The following is a 25,000-nucleotide window of genomic DNA, read 5'->3' on the forward strand; positions in this document are numbered from 1 at the left end:
CGCCGCAAATTGAGCTAGGGCGAGGTGCCTTGCTCAAGGCCACACAGAGCAGCGGCGGGTGATCGAACTCGGTACATTTAGGGGTGAAGCAAAGACCGTACATCTGAGCCACGCTTCCCCAAATTGATAAATGAACCAGTTGAATCTGAAATGGGATAATAAATGAATGAAAGAATAAGTTGATAAAATGTGCTTCCTTGGCTATTGTTACTCATTTAGATAATGACCACGCTCACCGTCGCTTGACTGTTACAAAATTTTAGATATGGTAATACATTTTCTGTAAATGCCGTACTACAAGTTAATGTGTGCTGTGCGAACCGAAATGAGGACTTTGGAGGAGAAAAAAGATGAAGAAAATCACAGCAAAAAAGTTATTCTCCCGATACTCAGTTGGTAGAGCTTCACAAGCAAAGGGACTGAGATCGATCCCGGGTCGCGATTTTTTCCTGACCCCCCTGTCCACCCAGCCAGTGATTGGGTAGCTGGGTCTGTTGGTAGATCTGGTTGGGAGTACTTTGCGATAGACTAGCGTCCTATCCAAAGGGTAGCAAGCAATTGCTATTGTCCGTTTCACGCTATAGAATCCGGGATAAACTCTGGCTCCATGAGCCTGGTGGCTCTGAAGGACCAGTTTTAAAACCTTATAGGAAGTCTCTACTTCATAACAAAATAAATAAATCAAACTAAATCATCGCAAACATCGCAGCAAACAAATCTTTTATTAAATTTCCACAATCGCTCATAGAATAATAGAGAGACAATGACGACACTTTACAACCTCCGCCAATGTTCTCTCTCTCTCTCTCTCTCTCTCTCTCTCTCTCTTTCTCTCTCTCTCTCTCTCTCTAGTTTACTCACTATGAACCTACGCCAACCTAACCCCGAATCAACAACCAAACAATCGTGCAAGTTTGCTTTTTCCCCTTGTTTTTTTTTATCACATCAAACTTCGAACAAACGTCCACTTACTTCAAAGATCTCTTTAAAATGACACGGGGGTTCAGAAAAGTGCGGAATTTCAGACATCAGACCGTCAGTCGAAGGGTTCACGCTCTTCAAACACTCAAACATCATTGACAGTGAGATAAACTCACCAACTGTCTACTGTCTGCTAGAGTATCTAGTTGTTTCGCTCTTCGTTCCTTTATAGATTTCGTTTTTCAATTCCTCAGTCTCTTCATCCATTCGTCCATTCAATCATTCGTTGATTTATTTCATAATTCATTCATTCATCATTCGTTCATTTATTCATTCGTCCTATCCGACTTGTACTACTTAAGGGGCGGTTTGGGTCTTTTCCAAAAAAAAATTAATTACCAATATTGGGCGGTTGTAATCATTCTGTATCGTCATTATAGGTTAAAAAACAACATTTATGGTGAAAAATTTTAATTATCTGTGTTGATACCCATTTTGCGACCTAATTTGGGGGTCTGACATCAAAAAATATAACAATCTTGTGCAAACGTTCCAAAAAAACTAATGAAGGAATGACCTCCATATTCTTCCCTCTTGTAAACATTGTACTATAATGTGTCACCATAGAGAGATTTTACGGCTTTAGCTTATGGAATTTTGATTAGAACATTACAAAGTTGAGAATCAAAATGTTATGACAAAATTGACCTTAAAAATTCAGGATTAGGATTATAATTCAAAATTCACATATCTTATCAATAAAATCTCTCTATGGTGACACAATACATTATCTCTGTGATAACTGTGGAAATTTTCAGACAATTTCATTGAATAGATTCAGAGAAACGTTTGACACAGTATCCCATACCCTTAGAAATATGACATTTTGAGAAAATAGCAAAATAGCTTCCCGTTTTTCACACTTTTCTTACTATCTGTACCATTTTCGACTGTGTTTTTCATGCCTATATGGTCTACTTTAAGAATTTGGACTTCAATTATATTATTTCTAGGGTAATAAAATATCTATGTCCACCAAAATCTCAAAATCAATTTTTCGAAGGATTTTCCTAATAATTAGACCCAAACCGCCCCTTAAATGCAGATCGGAAAATCCAAATTGTTATGGCCCCATTGTTGTAATGAAAATACTATCAAACCGTCGCAAAATAATATTGTCTATTACAACAATGGTAAATCAGGCCCTTTATTGCGTTCAATTATGAGACCTGCTAATTTGTGCCTTCTGTGTCTTTGAGATTGATCCTCATTTTTTATAATAGATAAATCAGGTCACCTGCCTATTATTATTATTATTATTATTATTATTATTATTATTATTATTATTATTATTATTATTATTATTATTATTATTATTATTATTATTATTATTATTATTATAATTTTCATTATTATCATCGTTATCATCATTATAATCATACATCGATAGAATGCATGTTTGATCAACAATGATATCTATGACATAATGTGTTATATTTATAGAGGTCTTTTGGAAGCAAATGGAATATGCTTGTTGTTTACAATGTTAAATTATATGACATTTTAAAAACAATATCATGTAAAATCACGACCCTTATCCATCAAAAATCTGTAAAATGCACGATAGGATCAGGCGTTAAAATATAACAATAAAAAATATGCACAAATAATAAAACAAAAATATTTGTAAAATGTGTCGTTTCACCCCGTCATTAAAAAACTATAACAATTACACGAGTCGCTTACAGCATATAGCAGAGTTTAATTTGTTGATGTTATGTATAACAAGTTTATGTTTCACACCACATTTAAGGTTAGTCGTCAAACGTCAATCATGTTTTTATTTTCAATCGACACACATGCCAGGTATTTGCAGTTTAAACGTTTTTTTTTTTACGCTAAACTTTTATTTAAAAGCTACTCTTATAATGTACAGATGCTACCCGATGTTGTGGTATCGGCATGTCACTCATATTTAGATAAGAGATAGATTGAAGATGATGATGATGATGATGATGATGATGGTGATGATGATGATGATGATGATGATGATGATGATGATAATAATAATAGTAATAATGATAATGATAATAGTAATAGTAATAATAATAATAATAATAATAATAATAATAATAATAATAATAATAATAATAATAATAATAATAATAATGGCAATAACATAATGTGATTTAACATCCTAACCCTATAGTTGACATTTTCGCCATAGGTGCATGAAATTATTTATATCCGATATTTTCACTTTGCTAACCTCAAGCTGGCATGATTAGAATTAAAACCTCGTGTTGTGTGTTAAGTTATGCAACTCACCATCACTCTTTAAGGGTAGAATTCGATTGTGCTCCAACCTGACATAAGAAAAAGAGTAGCAATAGATTTGTCGAGCCGAAATCTTTCTGTTGTGATATACTACTAAAAAAACAACAAGAAACAACATATTACAGACCTGCCTTTTACGAGGAATTTTTTTGTTGAAAAATTGCTAGTTTTATTTTCCTTATTGCAGGATCTATTCATTCAGCTATACTTATTCGATAAAACTTAGTCAATATGAAAATTTGGTGCCAGCAGACATTATTTTCGGGAATTCGAAGCAATAATTAATTATTTTGAGGGGAAATTAAAACTTTTAGGTTTTAATTATGACTACTCCCGCTATCCAACCGCCCCCCCCCCCCCCCCCTCTTTTTTTTTTACACCCGCCTCGAAAACTAAGTTTTTTTTGGTTAAAAAAAATCATGTTGGATAATTAGATAAGTATATTATGAAATTATACAACAATCAATTCTTTAAAAAATATATATATAATAGCACTTTTAAATGACGTGGATACGGTGCACTCAATTGGCAATTATAACGATACAGATTGAATTGTTAGCTTCAATTTATTAGACGAACTCAGATACTGTGGACGTCGGTTTTCCCCTTTATCAACGTTATTTTTTTCCTTCGAGCTTCAAGCAGCAACACTTATTTTCATCAATTGGCAATTATAAATTTATGATTAAAGGACGTTAAAGGGTTAATAAGGGGTTGTGATTATCTCCCTTTTCACCCGAGTGGCATGAAATTTATTTATATTTCACAATTTGTATTGTTATTATTTTGGGTATTCTTGGGTCGGTTATTGGTGACCCCTAGTGTGTGTTTCATGCGAAAGTGCATTTTGTTGCCGACTCTTGGCTACGGATGGGCAAACATGGCAGGATGCGTATCGGCGTAAAATTTGTGAGCACCCATGATATTATTGTGAGCAAGTTAACGATAACGTTCCCCGAATCTAAAAGCTCGACCAACGACGAGGAAGAAAACCAGGATCTGTCGTCAAACGTCTGAGGACAGCAGATCCATTTTTTAAAAAATTCCTCCTCGTCGTTAGTCGATCGTTTAGGTTCGAGAAACGTTGTCGTTAACTTGTTATCATTATGTGAATGACGTGTTGAAGTGTTATCGGGGCAACGTGATTCTTTCCCCCCCTTTTTCTTTTGTATTTCTTTTCTCATTCATCATTAACCTTTAATACCTCCTGATGCCAACGTTTTCAAAGAATTCCTTCCATCTGTCCTTATTTTTAACACTTTATTGTTGTTGTTTTTTTGTTGTTTTTTTTTGTTTTTGTTTTTGTTATTTTTTAAAATGCTTTTATTAAAAATAAAAATTGTGATTAGCGTCGCCTGCGATACATTTTGGTCAAGTGAGTATCGGAACTCTAGATAACACAACACAACATAACATAACATAACATAACACAACACAACACAACACAACACACCACAACACAACACAACACATCACAACACAACACAACAAAACACAACATAACATAACATAACATAACATAACATAACATAACATAACGTAACATAACATAACATAACATAACATAACATAACATAACATAACATAACATAACATAACATAACATAACATAACATAATATAACATGGCCAAAGGCTTAATTTAGGATTGTATCCTTATAAACGCCTTTGATATGAAGAATTCAAAGTGATCTAGCAATAATATCATTAGTGCGTCATTAAGAGAGAGAGAGAGAGAGAGAGAGAGAGAGAGAGAGAGAGAGAGAGAGAGAGAGAGAGAGAGAGAGAAAGTGAGAAGGAAAGTGAGAGAAAAAACCCCCCAAAAAACCAGGAGATTATTTTATGGGTGGTGAGGGGGTTAAGTATCTGTGTCGGTCGGATAAACAGACTGAAAGTTCAGAGCTTGATGGAGATACGAGTAATGAAGTTGTTGGGGACAACAATCCCAAGCAAAATAAAACAAAATGCACCAATTTTCCATGATAATCGTCCCTCGAGAACGTATGATTAAATAAATGAACGTCTCATTTAATAAATTTAGAAAATAAAGCATGATTAAGATGTTTACGTAATATGAAGAAACTCACGCATCACTAGAAATCACCGGAATTTGTACTCAACCGACGTGCATGCGCACCTTACAGGTGTTAAAAGGGATGCGTGAGCCGAATTCTTTTATTTTGAAGAAAAAAATTGGAAGTTTATCCGTAAGAGACTTTTTCCGCTTGTTGACATTAAAGTTTGTCTTGCACGTGTTGTGGTGTTGAACGTAACAACGAGACAAAAATAAATCTAAGCGGATGAGGAAGAAATTTGGCGGAGTAATATTATTATTTTACTGCAATGGTGAGATCTATCTATGTTCGTGTCATTGTGCATATTATTATAATATTCTTGTTGCTTCCGACTAGCATATGGACATTTTACACGTGCATGCCTCAGCATGGCACCGCCGTCCTCTTTGTTTGTTTTTAAGTGAAATTTTTCCATATTATAATAGGATAGTCATACAATGTGAGCTCTGATCCGTGCATCTTTTTGTTTGAAAAATTGCTTTCACTGTCCCTAAATTAATGAGCGATTTATCTCTGTCGATCACCAGTATGTGCGGCTATTTGGTCTAGTGGTATGACACTCTCTTTCGGACCGGAAGGTCCTGGGTTCGAGCCTCGCTCGTCGCATAGTTGAGCCCTTGGAAAAGGCTCTTTACTCACTTTCTCTCACCGTACTCAGGTGTAAAATGAGTACCTGGCCGTTAACAGCGTTGTCTCTGTCCGTAAAATTTTTTATAAAAAATTGTCATATCCCGTCTTACATGTTAAGTGTTACTGTTGGCCAGGGGCCCCTTGTAAAGCGCTCAGAGCACGTTCAGTGGATTTTGCGCTATATGAATGCTCTTATTTAAGTATGCGCTCAATGAGGTTTTCGATCTTTTTGCACAGTGGAAGTGCTGAGACTCAGACAGAGTGCAAATTTGGGAAGTTGTGTAAGGGACAATTCGTGCCAAAACCGGAAGTGACTTACCGGAAAAAGGGACCAAAATGGTGGCGGAGGAATATGGCGACAAGGGCTGCTTTTAATCGATGGAGCCGCCCGGCGTTGTTTGTCAGATTGACAGATTGTGAGAAGGATGAAGAGGATGCACGGAATAGGGTGGAAGTGAGAGAGTTAAGGAAGAGGAAGATGAGGTTAGAGTGAGAGGAAAGAAGGAAAGGAGGATTGGGTGCAGGAAGAGGATGAGGCAGAGGGAGAGGAGGATTTGGAGGATAATCACGAGGATAATGAAGAGACGGACGGGTGAATAAAGTGATGAAAAGGGTAAAACGTTTTAATGAAGAGAATTGAAAAGTTGAGGAGAGTGAAAAACATATTATAGATAAAAATGTGAATACTCCATGCTTAAAGTGTGGTGAAAAAAAAGAGAAATTCTCTTACATTTCGTAAGAGATTGATACGCAGATCTTTAGGGTGCTTGCCTATTTAAAGGAGCGTAAATCCTTATATTTTTCTCATCTCATGATATGTAGACAATCTGTTTCAGCAGTTCATCTGCCTCTTCCAGCAGATAGATAGATATATAGATGGATATTATTTTAATATTTACCACAATGTTGGAGTCAGTCTACATCGATGTTTCAGGCCTTTTTAAAAGGCCTGAAACATCGATGTAGACTGACTCCAACATTTGGTAAATATTAAAATAATAATTCGCTCCATTGCTACGTGTCGAGCACTATTCGTACCATATTTGTATCCAACACGATTCAATATATAGATGGATAGGTAGATAGATAAATAGATAAATATAGATAGATAGATAGATAGATAGATAGATAGATAGATAGATAGATAGATAGATAGATACATAGACAAATTAAAAAATAGATAAAGTAGCCATAATCCATAAAACAACACGACCCACGACTGTTTATAGTAATATAGTTCATGCAAGACAAGTATAAATATATACATTTATGCGCGCTATCAACTTGGGCAATGGAGTGATCGTCCGATCTATGTTCACGGGTCAGCTACTTCACACCCGTCATACGCACGTACCCTCTTCGTGAGCATCCAGCTACAATAATAACAACAATATTATCATTAAGAACACGCTCTGCTGCACGCGCGCCTAGTCTAGGATTCACTCTCTCTCTCTCTCACACACACACACACAAACACACAAACACACACTCACTCACACACACACACACACACATCTCAAATCTCACACATGTCCCAAAAGATTACGATGAGGAAAAGAATACCTTCTGTTAGTGAGTGAGTAGTTTAAACGGGAAAGAAATGTATATTGATGTACATGTAAAGTGAGTATTTTGTAAGCGGGGGGAGGAATCATAATTGATATGAATATTAATATTGTTTTGAAAAACTAAATATCCACAGGAGGAACATTTATAGACAGTAGGGATATTATTGTGTTATAACATGATAATGTTTTGTTGTCTTAAAATACAGCTATCAACGCCATCGCTATTGTTAATGGGGGTGTGCAATTATGTAAATTGTATCTTTCTGTAAAATGACAGTATCAATCAATTTCTCACTCTCTCTCTCTCTCTCTCTCTCTCTCTCTCTCTCTCTCTCTCTCTCTCTCTCTCTCTCTCCTTTTTTCCATCTTTTCTCTCTGAGAATAAATTACGTGCAAGCCGGAACGATATGCAAGTTTTTCAAAATAAGCAAATGCAATTTCTAGAATTATATCTCACATAAAATGCAAGGAAAATAAAGAAAACTTGACCATAGCCCAAAGAACCAGCTTTTCTATTTTATCTTGAACTCACTTAATTTAGGGATTAAAAAAATTGTTTTTGTTTTGTTTTGTTTCTTGTTCTAGTACTCACTAATTTCTCTGTATCTTTCTGTTCGTGCTTGGAGTGAGATGGCTTAGTTTTGCCCATGTCGTTACTGGGGTCCTTTCTATGAGGGAGAAAGTCAAATGTAAGCGAATGAAAGACACCCATGTAAATCATGTTAATCTCTCTTTCTGGCTATCCACTTCACAGTGCTTTACAAAGGGTCTCAAGCCCATATTTAACAACGAATAACGAAAAATGAGATTTGTCACCTGTAAAGCGATATTGCAATATTTTTCGGGAAAGCCAAATATGTTAGTGGGCCAGTACACATTTTACACATGAGCAATGTAAGGATATATGAGTAAAGGACCTTTCCCAAGGACTCAATTTTTCCCTACCCGCTTGTATTACATCGAATGCAAATTACAAATTTGGTTGGCTCCAAAATATGCTTTGCTTGAGGCAGAGGGGGGGGGGGGGGGTCACAGTTGAAATATTGGGAAACGTATTGATCATTGGAAATCAATAAATAAGATATTTGTAAATGTTCATATTTATTTATTTCTACTTTACTAACGTTTAAAGTGTAGATGTACTCAAATAAGTACGAATTGGTCATATCGACCTGTCATCCATCCTAATCCACATTTGAAATCCACTCCAGTCACCCTCCACCCCATCCCCCTTCCCACCCCGCACACCCTCTCTCAAACTCATATCTACCGACCACAACACCCAATTTGAAGCCAAAGTATCACTCAGCAGCCGTTCCTCATCGGTTTCCGCTCCAGTGCCATTCCTTCCGTGGATTGTGCACGATGCAGCTGTCACCCAGGGCAACAGGGGGGACTACTCATGAAACAAATTTTGTGAAACAGAGGCGGAATTGGTTGCGAGTGAGTGGGTGGAAGATGTTGATTATTTGGAGATAGAATGCTTTTATCACATAATTTGTCTCTTAGTTTTGTCCAAAAAGGTAAACATTGTTATGAGGGCATCACTTTTGTAAATACTATTTTTAAGCGGCTCGATGGTTTCAGCATGCTGAACAAAGCTCACAAAAGCACACGATTCACAAAAAAAAATAAAAACCCCAAAAAAAAACTCACATTAAGCCACGACACTGAGGTTCTTCTTTCTCGTCCAGCTCATCAAAGTCCATAGACATGTTTTTGGAATGATTGAATACTCTTCAATAACAGTCGTAACGTCACTTCCTTCCTAATGACGCATGGTAACTTAGTAGCTCTAAACTATCGGAACAATGGCGGACGCCGTATGAAATATTTCTCCGGCGAGCATAAAAGCGTATCCAGAGGAGAAAAAACCCCATAAATTTGATTATGTTTTGACTTTTACACATTCTGATCACAAGGCTTATGAAAAGTTCTAGCCAGCATGAAGAATAAAAAGTAATGATTTTCTTTGTTTAGAACCAAGATGGCCGCCGTTGCCGGGCGGTGTGACATCAGACTACTGAATCCAATTGCACTTTTATAAGTTTCAAAATCATAAATTAAAGTAAAAAATAGTAAACATTTAAACCGTACATTTCCACGGAATTACGATGTCTCAACGTACTTCAAAATGCTTAGTTTTCCACCAGTGGGTCATGCGAAACCAAATTTCCTATTTTCATACGATACACGTCGTCTGTCCGGCGTCCTTATTGTACTGGCATTCTCACAATGTATTATGTAACTGCCCTATAGTCAGGCATCCATTCACACCTGAGTCAAGTGGGGTCATGATTGTAAAATCACCTGACGCAGAGACACAACGTTGAAACCTTAGTTTTACGATCATTATCACACCCACCTTATTACCTACCAGGGTTAACAGTTTGACTTTTGTTCAAAGATGAGGCGCCATGCCGCTACTCTACTTACTAGGCGCTAAAAATGACATTACGGTAAATTCTATTAATGAACATGATTGGGTCGGTAGTAAGAAAAGTATGGAGCCATGACTTGTGTATAACTTGATCTGCTATGTGGTCTCGTGGTTTGATTCTCGCCTTCGGATCGGAAGGTTCAGGGTTCGATACGAGCTCCGAGCGGCGCTTAGTTGAGTATTAGATAAGGCTCTTTACTGAACATTCTCTCACGGTAGGTGAGTACCTGGCCTTTAACAGCGTTGTCTCTGTCCAAATATTTAAAAAATTGTAATATCTCCTAACAGGCGTCATGTCGTCTAGTCCTACATGTTAAATATTGCTGTTGGTTAGGGATCCGTTTTAAAGCGCTTTGAACACGTTTAGTGGATATTGCGCTATATAAATGCTCCAGTCTGTGTATATATCCGTTATGTGTCTGTATGTTTATGATTCAATCCAATTTCATTATTCATCGTATTCCATTCTTTCAATTTGTCATGAAGGCCAAAATACTGTACATTCTATGCTGTTGTATAATTCACTCAATCAGCGGTTTGTGTCCCAAAATCCATCGCCTAGCACACACCTGTCTTTGTAATTACCTGTCAGTGACGGACCGGCCCTAAATCATCCAACATGTATTGCAATCAAAACACAGGGACAATATAATCAATGCTGCCATAATCTTGTCAAAACAGAATTTTTATAAAATTATTTTGGACTGAAAACTTTTACTTCGACTAATATTATAACTCTTTTAAAATGACCCTAAACTTGTCAAAATTATCAATCTTTAGATCTCTTAGGAACCTCAGAATTAGTACAAAGTATTAAATTGGTCTTATTACCATAGTGTTGTTTTGATCAGTCTATTTTTTTATGTTTATTGTTTTCTGGCTAAAATAGAAATAAATTGTTGTGTCATAGTTTTGTTTAGTTTAATGTATGAGGGTTGATAAGCATGGGGTGATTAGACAACAATCTGTGCCTGGCGAGATCAATGAGAAAAGCATTCCCCCCCCCCCCCCCCGCCACCCACCCCCAAACGACACCACACGCTATTATAGCATGTACCATTCAACGATTAAGTGAAAAGAAGAAGAAAAAACAAAACAAAAAAAAAAAAACCCACAAAAAACAAGAAGAAAAACAAAACAAAAACGAAATCCCCGACAACAAAATTTAAGACTTCTAAATCTAGTATAAACATTGGTAGACAAACATTCTTGATAGTGGCGTTATTTTGTTTGTTTTGTTTTTGTTTTTGTTTTTGTATTTGTTTTTTCTTCTTTTTTTATTGAAGAATATATTCTGTGTAAAAAGACGTGAGGACCAAATTCCAGTATTTTTCACACTGTTTATTCATCCCAAAATCAGAGATTACAAACATGGCTTTTAAGTGTAGTATGATTATGTATATAATAACCTACTGTGGTGTCAACGGGTCAACGATACGATGTCTCGTCTTGTGTCATATAATGTAATCAAGCAATGTTGAGCATGGTCAAGTAAATATATCGGTGGTTATGATCGGAAAAATCAGGCTCAGATTCTTAACATACAATACCCGACTTGAATCAGGTGTAAATAACTACCTATCTATACTAAGAAAGAGGGTTGTTTTTTTTAGAGTGATATCACACAAAAGACGCATAACAAATGACTTCTTGTACTGTATGGACTGACAATTTAATTCCATATAACTTGCTGGGAAAAAAAATATTACGAGTTCTTAAACTCATTGAGCATGGTAAATCTGTGAAAATCCTCCTTAGCATACATGTTTATATCATTCTATTTACTTAATTTATTTTTAATTTAGATTCCCAATCATGAGTCAATAAAAGCAAGGCATGTTGATTGTGATTCAATTTCAATGATGATTGAACACACAACCTGTTCGTTCAAAATAATGGGTAATTAAAATTAACATGGAGTCGGCCCATTAAATATTGACACCTCTGTCAGATTTACGACATGCGATAAATCAAAGCATTGGTGGATAATGAGAATGAGAATAATAAAATAATAATACTAATACTAATATCCGACAAATGGACAAGTCGCAGGTTGGCATTTTAATGTAGAATTGAAGATTGGATTTGGTGACTTATGGGTGAAATATATAGGATTAGATAATTGTATGAGGGTGGTCTCAGTATGTAGTTCAGCCGGTAAAGCGCTTGACTCACAAGCAAAAGGATCAGGTTTTAATTTGGAAAGATTCAATTTTTACTTATGATATATAAATACATTCTGACCCTTCAGTCGAGATTCCCCCCCCCCCCCCAATATCCACCTAGCAGTGAAAAGGGGCTGAGTCTGTTAGATTTGGCGGAAAGTACTTTGATATAGACTAGCGCCCTATCCAAAGGATAGCAAGCAATTGCTATTGTCCGGATAAGCTCCGGCTCCATGGGCCGAATGGCTCTGAAGGACTTCTTGACTTGACCCTTCAGATTGCTCAGCAGTGAATAGGTAGCTGCGTCCGTTAGATTAGGTAGAAAGAAATTTGTTCCAGATTAGCGTCCTGTACAAGGAGATGAATAAATCCTCTCGACACCTTTTCTCTGTAAATTAAATGGGTTAAGGCGTAGTCTTCGTTAACTATCTATAGATAGAACGAAGATGACGTCACTCAGTCTTTGTTATTGTTTTTATTTTTTTTATTTTTTTGTCACCCACGTTTATGAATACTTCTCACTAAACTGTATAAACCAGACTATAAAAATTCATGGTTACACATAGTTTTGTGTGTTGGTCGGTTATACTTCCGGAAGGCAATGTTGTTAGCTTCTTAGCCAAGCGCATACTATTTATTGATATAGATAGTTCGAAGATGACGTCACTCAGGCCTTTGTTATTGTTTTTGCCATCCGCGTTTGTGAGTTGTTCTCACTAAACTGTATTAACCACACTATAAAAGTTCATGGTTACACAGAGTTTGTGTGTTGGTCCGTTTTACTTCCGGATGGCAATGTTGTGAACTCCTTGGCCAAGCGCATTCTATCTATAGTGGAAGGAAATGTGTGAATTTTATTTACACACATTCCATCAATACTCAAATGCCATGATTATCGACTCGACATTGAAAATCCACATATGGAAGGAGCCCCCTAAGTTTCATGTCTCGATACTATCATAATTTTACTCTCGGGTTCAACCGTGTTCTATTGTAGTTTGACGATTGGTCATAACACGGTCACCACGTCATCCATGTCCAACAGTCCTGTCTGGACGTCCGACAAGGCTGTACACGAGATGTTTTGACTATTGTCCCGATCTGTCACACAAGGTGATCAGCCTTCATCCGTTATCAAGCTTCTCTGTTGCCGAACCGATGGCAGGATAATTTGCATGTTGTTGCTAAGGAAAACAAAACTTGTCTGGCCAAAGCGATCCAGGTGTAAGAGAGACGGTGTCGTCTAGACAACGAGGAAAATCAGCTATCTATACGTTGTTGTTGATGATGTAGTCACTGGTTTCCATTTGCATTTTAAAACACGTAAAATTACATGTGTGGTGTGTGAGCTTAAAAAAGAAGAACACCCAAACAACGCTCTATCATTATGGAATATATACGCTCTGTATAGAAATATTTTAGGATCGACCACACATATTTATGAAGACAAAAATTAGATTGAAACACACACAAACGTAGACACACAAAATACACACACACACATACACACACACACACATACATAGAGAGAGGATATATATAATATATCCTCTCTTATATATAAGCAAAAGGAAACCAATGAAAACCCCAAAGGCTAAGCCAATCACTTTTACCAGGGTATCCGTTAGACCCAATGTGTACTTATATTATACAGATCTGGTCACCCATATTATTATGATCTCATCGTTGTCTTAGTGGCATTTCTCTCAAACCAACGCAAGTATTGTCCACTACAATAATATCAAATCTAGCCCAAGAATTGTGGACATACAAATACCTACTTGTGCACCTTAGGTTATTCTCTTAAAAATGCAGCAAGCGTCTGTCAGAAATATGTATATATATATATATATATATATATATATATATTATATATATATATATATATATATATATATATATATATATATATATTTACACATGTGTGTGTATATGTATGTAATATAATAAGTAATATATTAAAAACAAAAAACAACAACCCAACAAACTAGTTCTTCCAAAAATATTAGATGTGAATAAACATATGTTTAACGAAAGTATAAAAAAAAAGCAAAATTATATCGCGTTTCATACGATCGCACTTATATTTAAGATTAAAATTGCCCTTTCTGAAATATAAGTGAATTGTATATTATACTATTAGTATAAGAAATGATTTGAAAATGAGATTTTCAAACAAGAGTATTAGATTTCATTAGTAAAAGTTCTCCATTTCCAAGAGACAAATTGCATTTTTATTAAGTTTGAATTTAAGAATTATTAAAACATGAGTGCCATAACCCGAAAAACCCTTAATTTTATTAAACGATTTTCCACAACAATGGTTGATCGAAGATAATAATATGCTAATAAATAGGCTTCGACAGTCGTGACGTCACTTCCCTCGTAATGACACATTGTAACTTAGTAAATGGTTCTAAACTATCGGAATAATGGCGGACGCCCATATGAAACACTTCTCCGACGAACATAAAAGTGTACCCAGAGGAGAAAGACAATATACATCTGATCATGTTTTGTCTTTTATACATTCTGATCACATGACATGTGAAAAAGTTCTAGCCAGCATGAAGAATAAAAAGTACCGATTTTCTTTGTTTAGAACCAAGCTGCTCGTTGCTGGGCGGACGTGACATCAGACTATTGAATCCTATTGTGAAATACCCATACCATCAATGAGGAAGGGTGCGGATAGATTAAAAAAAAAAAAGTCTTCTCACGTTGGTTTAAGTTAAGACAGATAAGATTTATCTTCCTGAGATAAAATTATGCAACTCGGGGTCAAAAGTCAATAAGGTTAGGGGAACTTCGACATGTGAAGGATGGGTGTTCGTTCTTTGATGGAATTTACTTTCCGGTGGAGAAACGAAAACATTCCAGACGCTACATTCATTCTGCGTGTCTTCTTTGTTTGTTTGTTTGTTTGTTCGTTCGTTCATTATTTTGTTTGTTTTACAATGTTGATGCCGCTTAAAAGTATATTTTGTATATTTTTTTTTACGTTGATAACATTTAATTTGATCCTTCTTGCTTTCCTTGTGAATTGATAGCATTTTACGCATTGAATTTTTGTTTCAACGTTTTCATTGACCAGGTAAATCTTTTCTACCTGTAATTATTTTTAAAAATACCTCCAAAACATTGGTGGTTCAATAAAAGAAATATAAATTGAAACATGACTGGAATTTTTGAAAAAAAAAAAAAAAAAACTTTACAGGGCCCCCCCCCCAAAAAAAAAAAAAAAAGAAGAAAAAAAAGATAAATAATTTAAGCAAAGAAATAGGAAAAGGAGAAAGAAAGAAAAAAAAATGAAAAAGGAAACAAACTATTTTTTTTTTTAAATTGTTTTGTTTTGTAATAAATGTTGGAAATGACAAAGGCAGCAAGAAGGGAAATGGCAGGCATCCGGCCAGCTGAAGTCACGTGTGTTTCATTATCCGACACGAGTGACAAGTGGTCACGTCCTTGTGTTAAAACCTGACCGGGAAGTGGAATCGGGTTGGAATGTTAAAAACTCTTTTGGGCCTTTCTGCGCTTAGAATAACGGTACAATTATAAACAGAACGGAGTTGACGTCACCCAGGTCTTTGTTATTGTTTTTTGTTTTTTTTTGTTTTGTTTGTTTGCCATCCAATTTTATGAGTAATTCTCATTAAACTGTATTAATTCGTCGATAAACGTTGAAGTTTACACATATTTTTGTGTATTGGCACGTTATTTCTGGTTGGCGGATGTGATGAGTTTTTGGGCTAAACTCAATGCATCAATACCATAGCGTGAAAAAAAATTGATAGGTTAAATCTTTGTATTTAAATGGTGGTATTGAGAAGTAAAGTTTAATTAGGGGACGTTTTGTTGTCATATGAAAGAAAACCCGAGTATTTTGAATTTTGGCCAGAAAAAAATTCGTCCTTAAAATATGGATGGATAAAAAAGGTCCTCATCTTGTCAATAACTCTCAAACCTGGGACTTTAAATCAAGACTCGAGTCACAAGGCGGGGACTTTGAAAACCTGTTAAATCGTATTTTCATCATTCAGAGGAAACCTGTTTGTTTGTTTGTTTTTTTGTTGTTTTTTTTTTTGGTTATTTATTTAGTGAATTAAACAGTAAAATATTTTTGAGTTTTTAGCCTTATTGAATAGATTTAAGGTTTTGAAATTTCAAATTCTCTCTGATGATTGTTGAGATTGTCATCTCATTTTCCATGTGGATGTTACGTAGTAGGTTTTCAAAGCCACATTCTTTAGTTATGTGAAGGACAAGGCGCCTGTACAGAGTCTACATTCTATCAATACAACGTGATCCATATTACCAAATTTGACTTGAATTACAACAAATGAATACATGATCCAAATGAAGGGAGACAATCAGGTTTGAAACAACAGCTACAGATAAGGCTTTGTAAAGCGCTTTGATCACGCAGTTTAATGGATATTGCGCTTTATAAAAACTCAATTGTTAATTATCTTTTTTTTTTTAAAATAGGAAAAGAATTTTATTTCGAACTAAACCGAGGAGCCAAATTTAAAAAGATTGACTACAGAGATCGGAACATCTCTTACTAAACATTACACGAGCTAGGCATTTGATGTGAAATTACAATCCACAATAACAGGCCACCAGCTCCATCCAACAATTCTTCATCCAATCCTAATCGTCTTCTGAGTTGTCTATTGGGAGTTGCCTGTCTTGCCAAGGAAGATGGCGCTGACAATCAGTTGGCCGCTGGAATGCCCCAATCGGTGAAATCCGATCCGGGGATTACCCAAGCAGTGGGAATTTCCGTTCCTACTCAATTAATTAATGGCGTTCCTCACGTGATTAGAGGTATCGCGTTGCCCTGGCTGGCATGTGTCTGACTTGCTCAGTTTTGCGGCTTGCTGGCAGGCGGCCTTGATTGGGAGGGGATGGAGGAGGAGGAGGATGAGTAGTGAATGACCATATTTTCATTATGACCACAAACATAGCTTCTGCTGTTGTACTTAACAAGTCATTTTGATGTGAATATCATAGTAGTATGACTTTTAAGTTGCTTTTTATAGGTAATTGGTAAAAGGCTTATTTTAAGTCTCTATAAATAGCCTGAAGTTGATATGGATTGAAATATGCCATTGCTATCATTTTGATAAGATAATCGTCTCCATTGCAAACACTTTCAACAAGACGTTAAACAGTCCAAACGACCCAATTACTGCTCGGGGATCTAATAAGTGAAAATACAATGTAACGATTTAAAAAAACAATCAAGGTTTTGAACTAGACGTTTGGTTTTTTGAAAGTAAAGTGCGCCAGAGCTAATGGCCGTCGTATAAGCAGAATGTTGACCAGACACGTTTTACACACACCTCTAACCCAAAACAAACAAACAAACAAACACACAAACAACAACAACAACAAAAACCCTGTTTACAGTTGGGTTTTACTTCAATTTAACATCCTATTAATATTATGGTCTTCAGAAAATTTCAGACGCATCGGGATTAAATTTCCTTGGTGAAAATGTTAAGCCTGATTTTATCGTCACGCCATACAACCAGATCATAAATATACAATTTATAGAAATTTGATTTGAAAAAAAAATAATCATCCTGCCCTTCAAAATATTAACACTCCTGTAATATATTATGAAAATACACTTACATTATATTTTTTTGACCATAACATTGTTACTGAAAAAATCGATCGATAAAAAATGAAACTGGACGAGTCAGGAAGTCTCATACATCTGAGACTTTAAAAAACCCTCAGTTTGAGATTTTATCAAAAAGGTGAGGTCTTTTTAAGCTATTGTTATTTGGAATATAAATATTTTCAGCCAAAATAGGATAAAAATATGTTTGATTACAGTAGTAGAAATGACCGACGAAAAGCGATGGCTGGCGCGCGATGTTGCCGCACCGTTACACAAAGCATACACACGATTGCTCAGATTCTTGCATCCTCTGGAATTGTGGGAATTCTTTCGAGACAAGTCTTCTGGATGCAGCCATTTTCACACATGTTTGCAATGCCACGAATGCACATTATGAATGCAATGTCTTTGGGAGACTCGATGAAGGTGTTAGGAAAGGTGATCTGATACTGGTGATGGATTGAGCACATTTGTGTGACATGAGATGGCTTTAGAGTAGGAATGAAATGAATAAGTTTTGTTGGTTGCTCAATTCCCCCCCCCCCCCACCCTTACATCCACTTTGTTTTTATATCATTCTCCTCCTTGGGATTTTCGGTTCCCCAATATTTTATCGAGCACGTCCTTTAATCCAGTCCAATGGGTGCTTGATTGGTGAAATGACAGTAGATGTAGTTAGTCGAGGAAAAACCTCGAAGAATTGGAAATGTAAGGGGTCATAAATAGAGAAATGCTACATGTTTTAGAACCAACGGGAAACGTTATTCCATAATTACAGTTTGAATACCAATAGGTAAAATGTCAATGTGGTTTTGTATGCAAATAATAAATAATACTGTAAAACAATATTTTGCGGTGTAAAAGTCCATATTATCTGCTTCATAGAGCTTTATACCTTTATTGCAATCAGCTACAAATACACCATTCTTGATAATATATTATCCATAAAAGCATTGCTATATAGAAATCTCTAAAATAATACAAACACTAACAGAATGTGACTGTTCAATATATGTATTACATACCACGCTATTCACTGGCATTGAATAAATATACCTATTCCCTGGCCCATAAAAGCACATAAAACACACTCAAATAGAATAACACGGACGAAGAAGAAGCATAACAAAAAAAAAACAAAAGCTTTCCCCGGTTTCTTTCATTAACTTTAGCCGTTGAAAAAACACAAAAGGTGACAAACATTTGCTTTGGCAAGTCGAGAAATCAGTGACCACCTGAAAGAATTACTGTTCTTTGATCGGCTTGCATCATTCACGGCCGATTTCTTTCCCTTGGTTCTCTTGACCCTCTGTTGTACACGATCCGTATCAAAGTCTTATCAAAACACAGGGGCAAAGGGTCGGAAAATGGTTTTTATATGTTATGAAATATATCAGGCGCTCGCACACACACACCACACAGACACATTATAATGTTATATATTCTATATACTATAATCTATACACACATTATATATTTTTGTTAAGTTGAAATAACAGAGATTAGAGTTAAATAGCTCTTTATTCTTCATCATGCTTTTAGTGAGAACTGCATTAGATCCAGCTACTCAGTCATTGCTTAGGGAACAGCGAAATTCAGACACATTTTGTTATGGATTGGTTTTTTCTTTCTTTCTTTCTTTCTTTATTTATTAGTCTATTGGACGGACATTTTCCAACTACATTTTTTGGGGTCAATGGGGTTAAATTCCTCTCACAGTTATTTATATCGTTGGTTATTTATAAATGTTTATTTCATTGTGTTCGTTACTTTTAAATGATTTCACTCTGCATACAAAGAAGAGTAATTGTTTATTTTAAAATTTAATTAACCCTCTGTTATGGCGCTAACATCTCGATTTAAATCCTTTGTATATCCCATCATAACCCAATTCATCCCATGACTGGATGAGCTGAGAGGGCCATTGAACTCCTAAGGACAGCAGCAACAATTTTTTTTCTCGACGAATGCTGTCAAAAACACAATCACAATGACGCATGATTCAAGTCTTGATCGCCCAGTGATATTCGACTAACAGTACAACTAAGAACCATGCAGTAATTGTGAATCCATGGGTTTTTTTTTTCTGGAAGAAACATATACATGACACTGATGACGATACGGGAGGACTCTTTTAGCCAAACGTATAAATATTATTCCTTCGATTTGCGGTGTCGTGTTATGGTAGGTGCACAATAAACTCGGATTTACTAGAGGCCAAGAGGTTGTGGAAGAAAGACATTTGTACACAGATTAGAGCTATCAATGTTATGTTTTCTTTGGGGATTGGAGGTACTTCTTCTACGTGATATTTATCGACCATAGTAGATTGACCGCTTAGCTCGGTTGGTTGGATTTCGGACAACGCGGGGTGGTCAATGAGTTTTAACCTTGAAAGACAAGATTGTTCCACTTTTGAGATCAAGGCTAATCATTGTTTTGTTTATTCAATGGATTGATCTCTCTAAAAATGAACATCTTTATACTGGTTTCGTCTCCTGATGGTATAAAATATACTCTGGTATTAGAGTTACCGAAGCGAAATTGTTTGGATACGAAAGGTAGAGTCGTGGAATCAAAATGTTAAATGCGCATGACTTAATTTGTTGCCTTGCTTATTTGGTTCATCTTTTTGTTTTTGCAGATTTCTCCCTCGACAACAGAAAAACCTTAGATAGAACTGAATTGATTGAGATGACTTGTTTTATATATATTTATTATTTATTTTTTATATATATTATTAAAATTGTTTTAAAAAATTATTATTGTCTCTATACAATCTGTTTAGCAGATTTATGAGCAAAACAAGACGAACTTTTTGGACAAATCTTTAAGGATTCCATCAGTTCATTCAATGAAATTTTATATTCTTAGAACAACCTTGTAATGACTTTGTGCCAGGAAGTTTTCCTTCCACTACAAACCAATTGTAAATAAGATTGTAATCTTTTATTTGCGATATTTAACTAGAAATAATGAAGAGGCGTTCCGCAGGCAATCGATTGCAATAGCCTTTTTTTGTATTTTGGTCTTGTCAAAAGGGGATACATTTTAAAAAGAGCATTCTTATTGAATGGGTAGTAAAATAGATCAACCCCTACCGAAAGTCTTTTGAAACATTCGAATTGTTTTCTAATGTATGAATGTTGCCTTTACTTTTCATCCAATTGTCTAGCTACTTCCCATGAACTTATACCAATGATTGCATCAGTGATCTAAGTAACAAAGCAAAGATCCGTCGTATCAAACAATGTCCGAAGAATATAACACCTGGGTTAAAACCACAATGTTCCATTGGCACAAACTAACCCTTTCAATATCAGACATATTCTGGATAGTTCGTTGTATGTTTAGCCAGTCAGGGTGAACAAAACCTATACATACTGAAGAAGTTTGCCTAAAAAAGCGATCGCTGAAAAAAAAAAGAGAACTTTTGTCTCACATTCTACGTTTCCGTTATACTTTTCTTATTGTAATAAATATTTAGAAATAAAGCCGTTTTGTTCATAAACACATCCATTCAAAATTGAAGTAAATTCTTGTCATTTTTCTAGATTAAATATTTATATTGACATTGCCCTGGGGTTAAGTTGGCGTCATATGATGAAAATCCTCAATACCACTTTTCTAATGGTGCTTTGACATGGTGACTCGTAGCTTTCGTTACTGGTAACAACGGACACGATGCCAAACACACCTGGGTTGTACTATGTATAAGATCTTTGGTTGGGATAAGTTTAGACAAGTTAAAGGGTTCACGCAAGTAGTTCCCATGTGATTGTTTGATTGTCCACTTCGTCGTTTCCTGTGGTCACAGACATGGAAAAGCGACGACGAGTGTTTTGGTTTTACAGTCATAGAAAAGGCATTTCGACCAGTAACCATTCAAGTGACCTTTTGAGAGTAGCCCCAAAAAAGTGCCAGACTGTTGAGTGACAATAGATCATTGACCTGTTAAAAACTACAACATGGCATAATGCGGTGGCAGACTATTGAGCTTTTTTTTTTAGCTTTTATATAGCGTATTATCCACTAAACGTGCTCAAGGCGCTTTGCAAAGGATCCCTGACCAACAGCAACACGTAACATGTAGAACGAGACATGACACCTGTTAGGCGACATTGCAATTTTTTCAGACTTAAACAACGCTGTTAACGGCCAGTTACTCATTTAAGTACGGTGAGAGAATGTGAGTAAAGAGACTTTTCCAAGGACTCAACTATGCGCCGATCGAGGCTCGAACCCAGGACCTTCTGATCCGAAAGCGAGTGTCATACCACAAGACCACATAGCCGCACATAGCAGACTACTTATTGATCCCTTTAAAAAAGCACAATAACTGCATTTACCATTCTTGGTATTGCATTCAACGGGATGCAAGAGGCAATAATACTATCCAAGGTGCAAGCTGTATGCCGTATTCATAGACTGACCAAATAGTGAATTGGACATATCTTTGTATTTCTGAACCGGAAAGTTGGGACAAAACAACATCAGATGCTATTGTAAAAAAAAGTTTTGATCTTTGATTTGTCCATTTATCGATGTATTCCCCTCTCCACCTCATTGTCAGTTCGAACTGTGAATAGTATAGGTAATTGTTTTCCTGCTTTCATTTTCAATATCTCACTATTCCGTTTAAAAAACAAAGAAACTATGTTATCTTACTTTGAATAATGTCATGGAAGACGTACATTCATATATTAGAGTGTCAGTTGATAAAATAGCTTTTCCTTTGCATTGTAAATTTTCAGTCTCCGAATGACGGTCTAATAGCGCTAAATGGACGGACAGACCATGGCCAGAGAACAAAAATAGCAACTGAAATGTGTACTGTATTTTAACATATTTGCTTTTCAGTAGTCACTTCAAAAGCTCGAGAGGTGCTCTTTGAAGTGTATCGGTCAGGAAAAAAGCCCTTGAGGGCGTTGTTGGTTTTTCTTGTAACTGGTGTAACTGGCACCTTCAGCGTGTCAATATTCTGTAACGGCGCTTCTATTGATGTACTTGAATGTGTGTGTGTGTGTGTGTGTGTGTGTGTGTGTGTAAGTGTTTGTGTTTGTGTGTGTCTCTCTCTGTGTGTGTTATGTACATATTTGTTCTGGTAGCGTTTCTGTAGAATGATTTTCTTTGATTGATTTTATCCTTAGTTGTTGTGATCGTGTTTGATTTTCTTTTATATTTATCATGTTTTTTTAATATAAAAAACAAGCACACTCATTCCACACGAACTCTCACAATAAATGTTTATATTCATATACAAAGAGAGATTGAGAGAAATTGGGGGAGACAGATAGATAGATAGATGGGTAAATAGCTAGAGAGAGAGAGAGTGAGAGAGAGAGAGAGAGAGAAAGAAAGAGAGAGAGAGAGAGAGAGAGAGAGAGAGATGATGATGATGAATGATAATAATGATTACGATATTTTACGATATTGTGTGAGAGGAAGCTATACAATGAAGCAGATATGTAATAAATAAGTGGTAAAAAAATAATTAAATGAATAAATGGATAAGTCAATTCATATAATTTATATTATAAATAAATAAATAAATAAATAAATAAATAAATAAATAAATGATTGATAATTAAATGAATATATTATATTTCTGACTAATTTAACTATTATATCCAATAACTCATAGTTTGTTTCTGCTGAATGACAATCAAGTGTTTTGTTTTTCTCTTCTCAGGCCTTGGTCCAGATGGTCCCCCTTTCATGCCAGGGGATATGATGCCCCCTTCGTCTACCCCAGAACCCCTCCCTCCAATGAGTGGTCCAGAAGCTTTCAACGGACACCGAGGGATGTTGCCTCCCTTCAACCAATCCGTATCGCCATCCCTCGCCCATCACCATCCCCATCATCATCCTCTTCCTCACCAACATCAACAATTACCAGAAATGGCGGCGGAAGTTTGGTGACGCTAAATCTAGTTGTTTTGTGGGGTTTTTTTTATCGTCCCGATATATTTCTAAAAACACATGTCATGATATCATCATGATATCGTCCAATTACAAATTAAATGCTACTCGTTCCAAGAGTAGCCGGGGATAATTTAACCAACTTCCCATAGTCCGAGAGCATATTATTATTATTATCATTGCTATTCTTTCAACTATGGATTGATTATAAAGACATCTCAAAACAATAAATAAAGACGCTCGCCCATAATTGTGAGAGATATTATATATTAGCAAAATGAAAAACACATAGAAAATCCTGCAGTGAATCTCTACCAGGAAAATCGATGCTCTTGAAGGAGTGATCAACTTATTCCATACAGTTTTGTGCAAATGATCGCCTATACTACCAAAATGAACAAGAACCTGATAGATCTTGTTGTTGTAAAGAGTGTGCAAGCATCTTTGTGTTAGTGCAAGCTCTTATGATGAATATCCACTAGGTGTCAATAAATATTTCTGTCTCGCGTGATTCAGCACAGTGATCGACGTCCTTCATCGATTATCTCTCCACACACGTGCATGTGGATATTCCTAAGGCCTGGAGAAAGTCGCATCGTCGGCATGAGGAAAAAGTGTCATTTTTAATAGTTTAGTCAATTCTAATCATTACACGTTAGTTATTTATGATCATTATCAACCACACATTGTTATCAACGTATCGTACAACTCTGGCAAGCATTCAAGGACATATTCATTGTTATGTGTGTGCTATCTAAGAAAGGAATATAAGCTTTCACTACGAACGAGTATACCAATTATTTTGAATCGTTTACATAACTGGAGAACGCCGTTAACATTTTTCAAGACTTACTGAAATAAAACAATTTATTGTGTCAAGAACATGGATTTAGAATGAAGTCAGAAGATTCTGACAACACGTCAACTACATCTAAACAATTCATCTTTAATAAGTCCTTGCCTCGGATGTTATAATTATAATCCACATCAGCTGACACTCATATTATCAATATATCTTACAAGCCTCACCTACTCATTTTCCCATTATTTTAGAGCGGAGTTCTCGTCAAAGTAGGTTTCTTGCGCCAAGCCATTCAATTTTGTTTGTTACCACTATCTTTTTACTTCTAAAATATCTCAGCGGAAACGGATGACTTGATTACGGTAGAAGTCATCGCATTCTGAAAACATCAACATAGTGACATGCGAGTCTCTGCATAAATACATCTTCCCACTCATTCATACTTATATATTCCCGTGACTCATCGTTGAAAAAGGATATATTCACTCTAAACTTCGTACAAGAGG

General features: G+C 35.8%; 1 protein-coding gene across 2 annotated transcripts in view; it reads left to right on the plus strand.

The window, feature by feature from the left end:
- The window catches only part of LOC144967832 (LIM/homeobox protein Lhx5-like), a 175,013-nt gene extending 150,017 nt beyond the window's left edge, over positions 1-24,996 (plus strand). For both annotated transcript variants that reach the window (XM_078905508.1, XM_078905507.1), the window contains exon 7: positions 23,463-24,996. In XM_078905508.1, coding sequence (XP_078761634.1) covers positions 23,463-23,692 — 230 coding nt within the window. In that variant the 3' untranslated portion in view covers positions 23,693-24,996. The remainder of the gene's footprint in view (positions 1-23,462) is intronic.
- Positions 24,997-25,000: the final 4 nt, after the last annotated feature.

The sequence above is a fragment of the Berghia stephanieae genome, chromosome 3 (genome assembly GCF_034508935.2).
Source record: "Berghia stephanieae isolate SIO BIC M18660-M18661 chromosome 3, UCSD_Bste_1.3, whole genome shotgun sequence".
Lineage (NCBI taxonomy): Eukaryota > Metazoa > Mollusca > Gastropoda > Nudibranchia > Aeolidiidae > Berghia > Berghia stephanieae.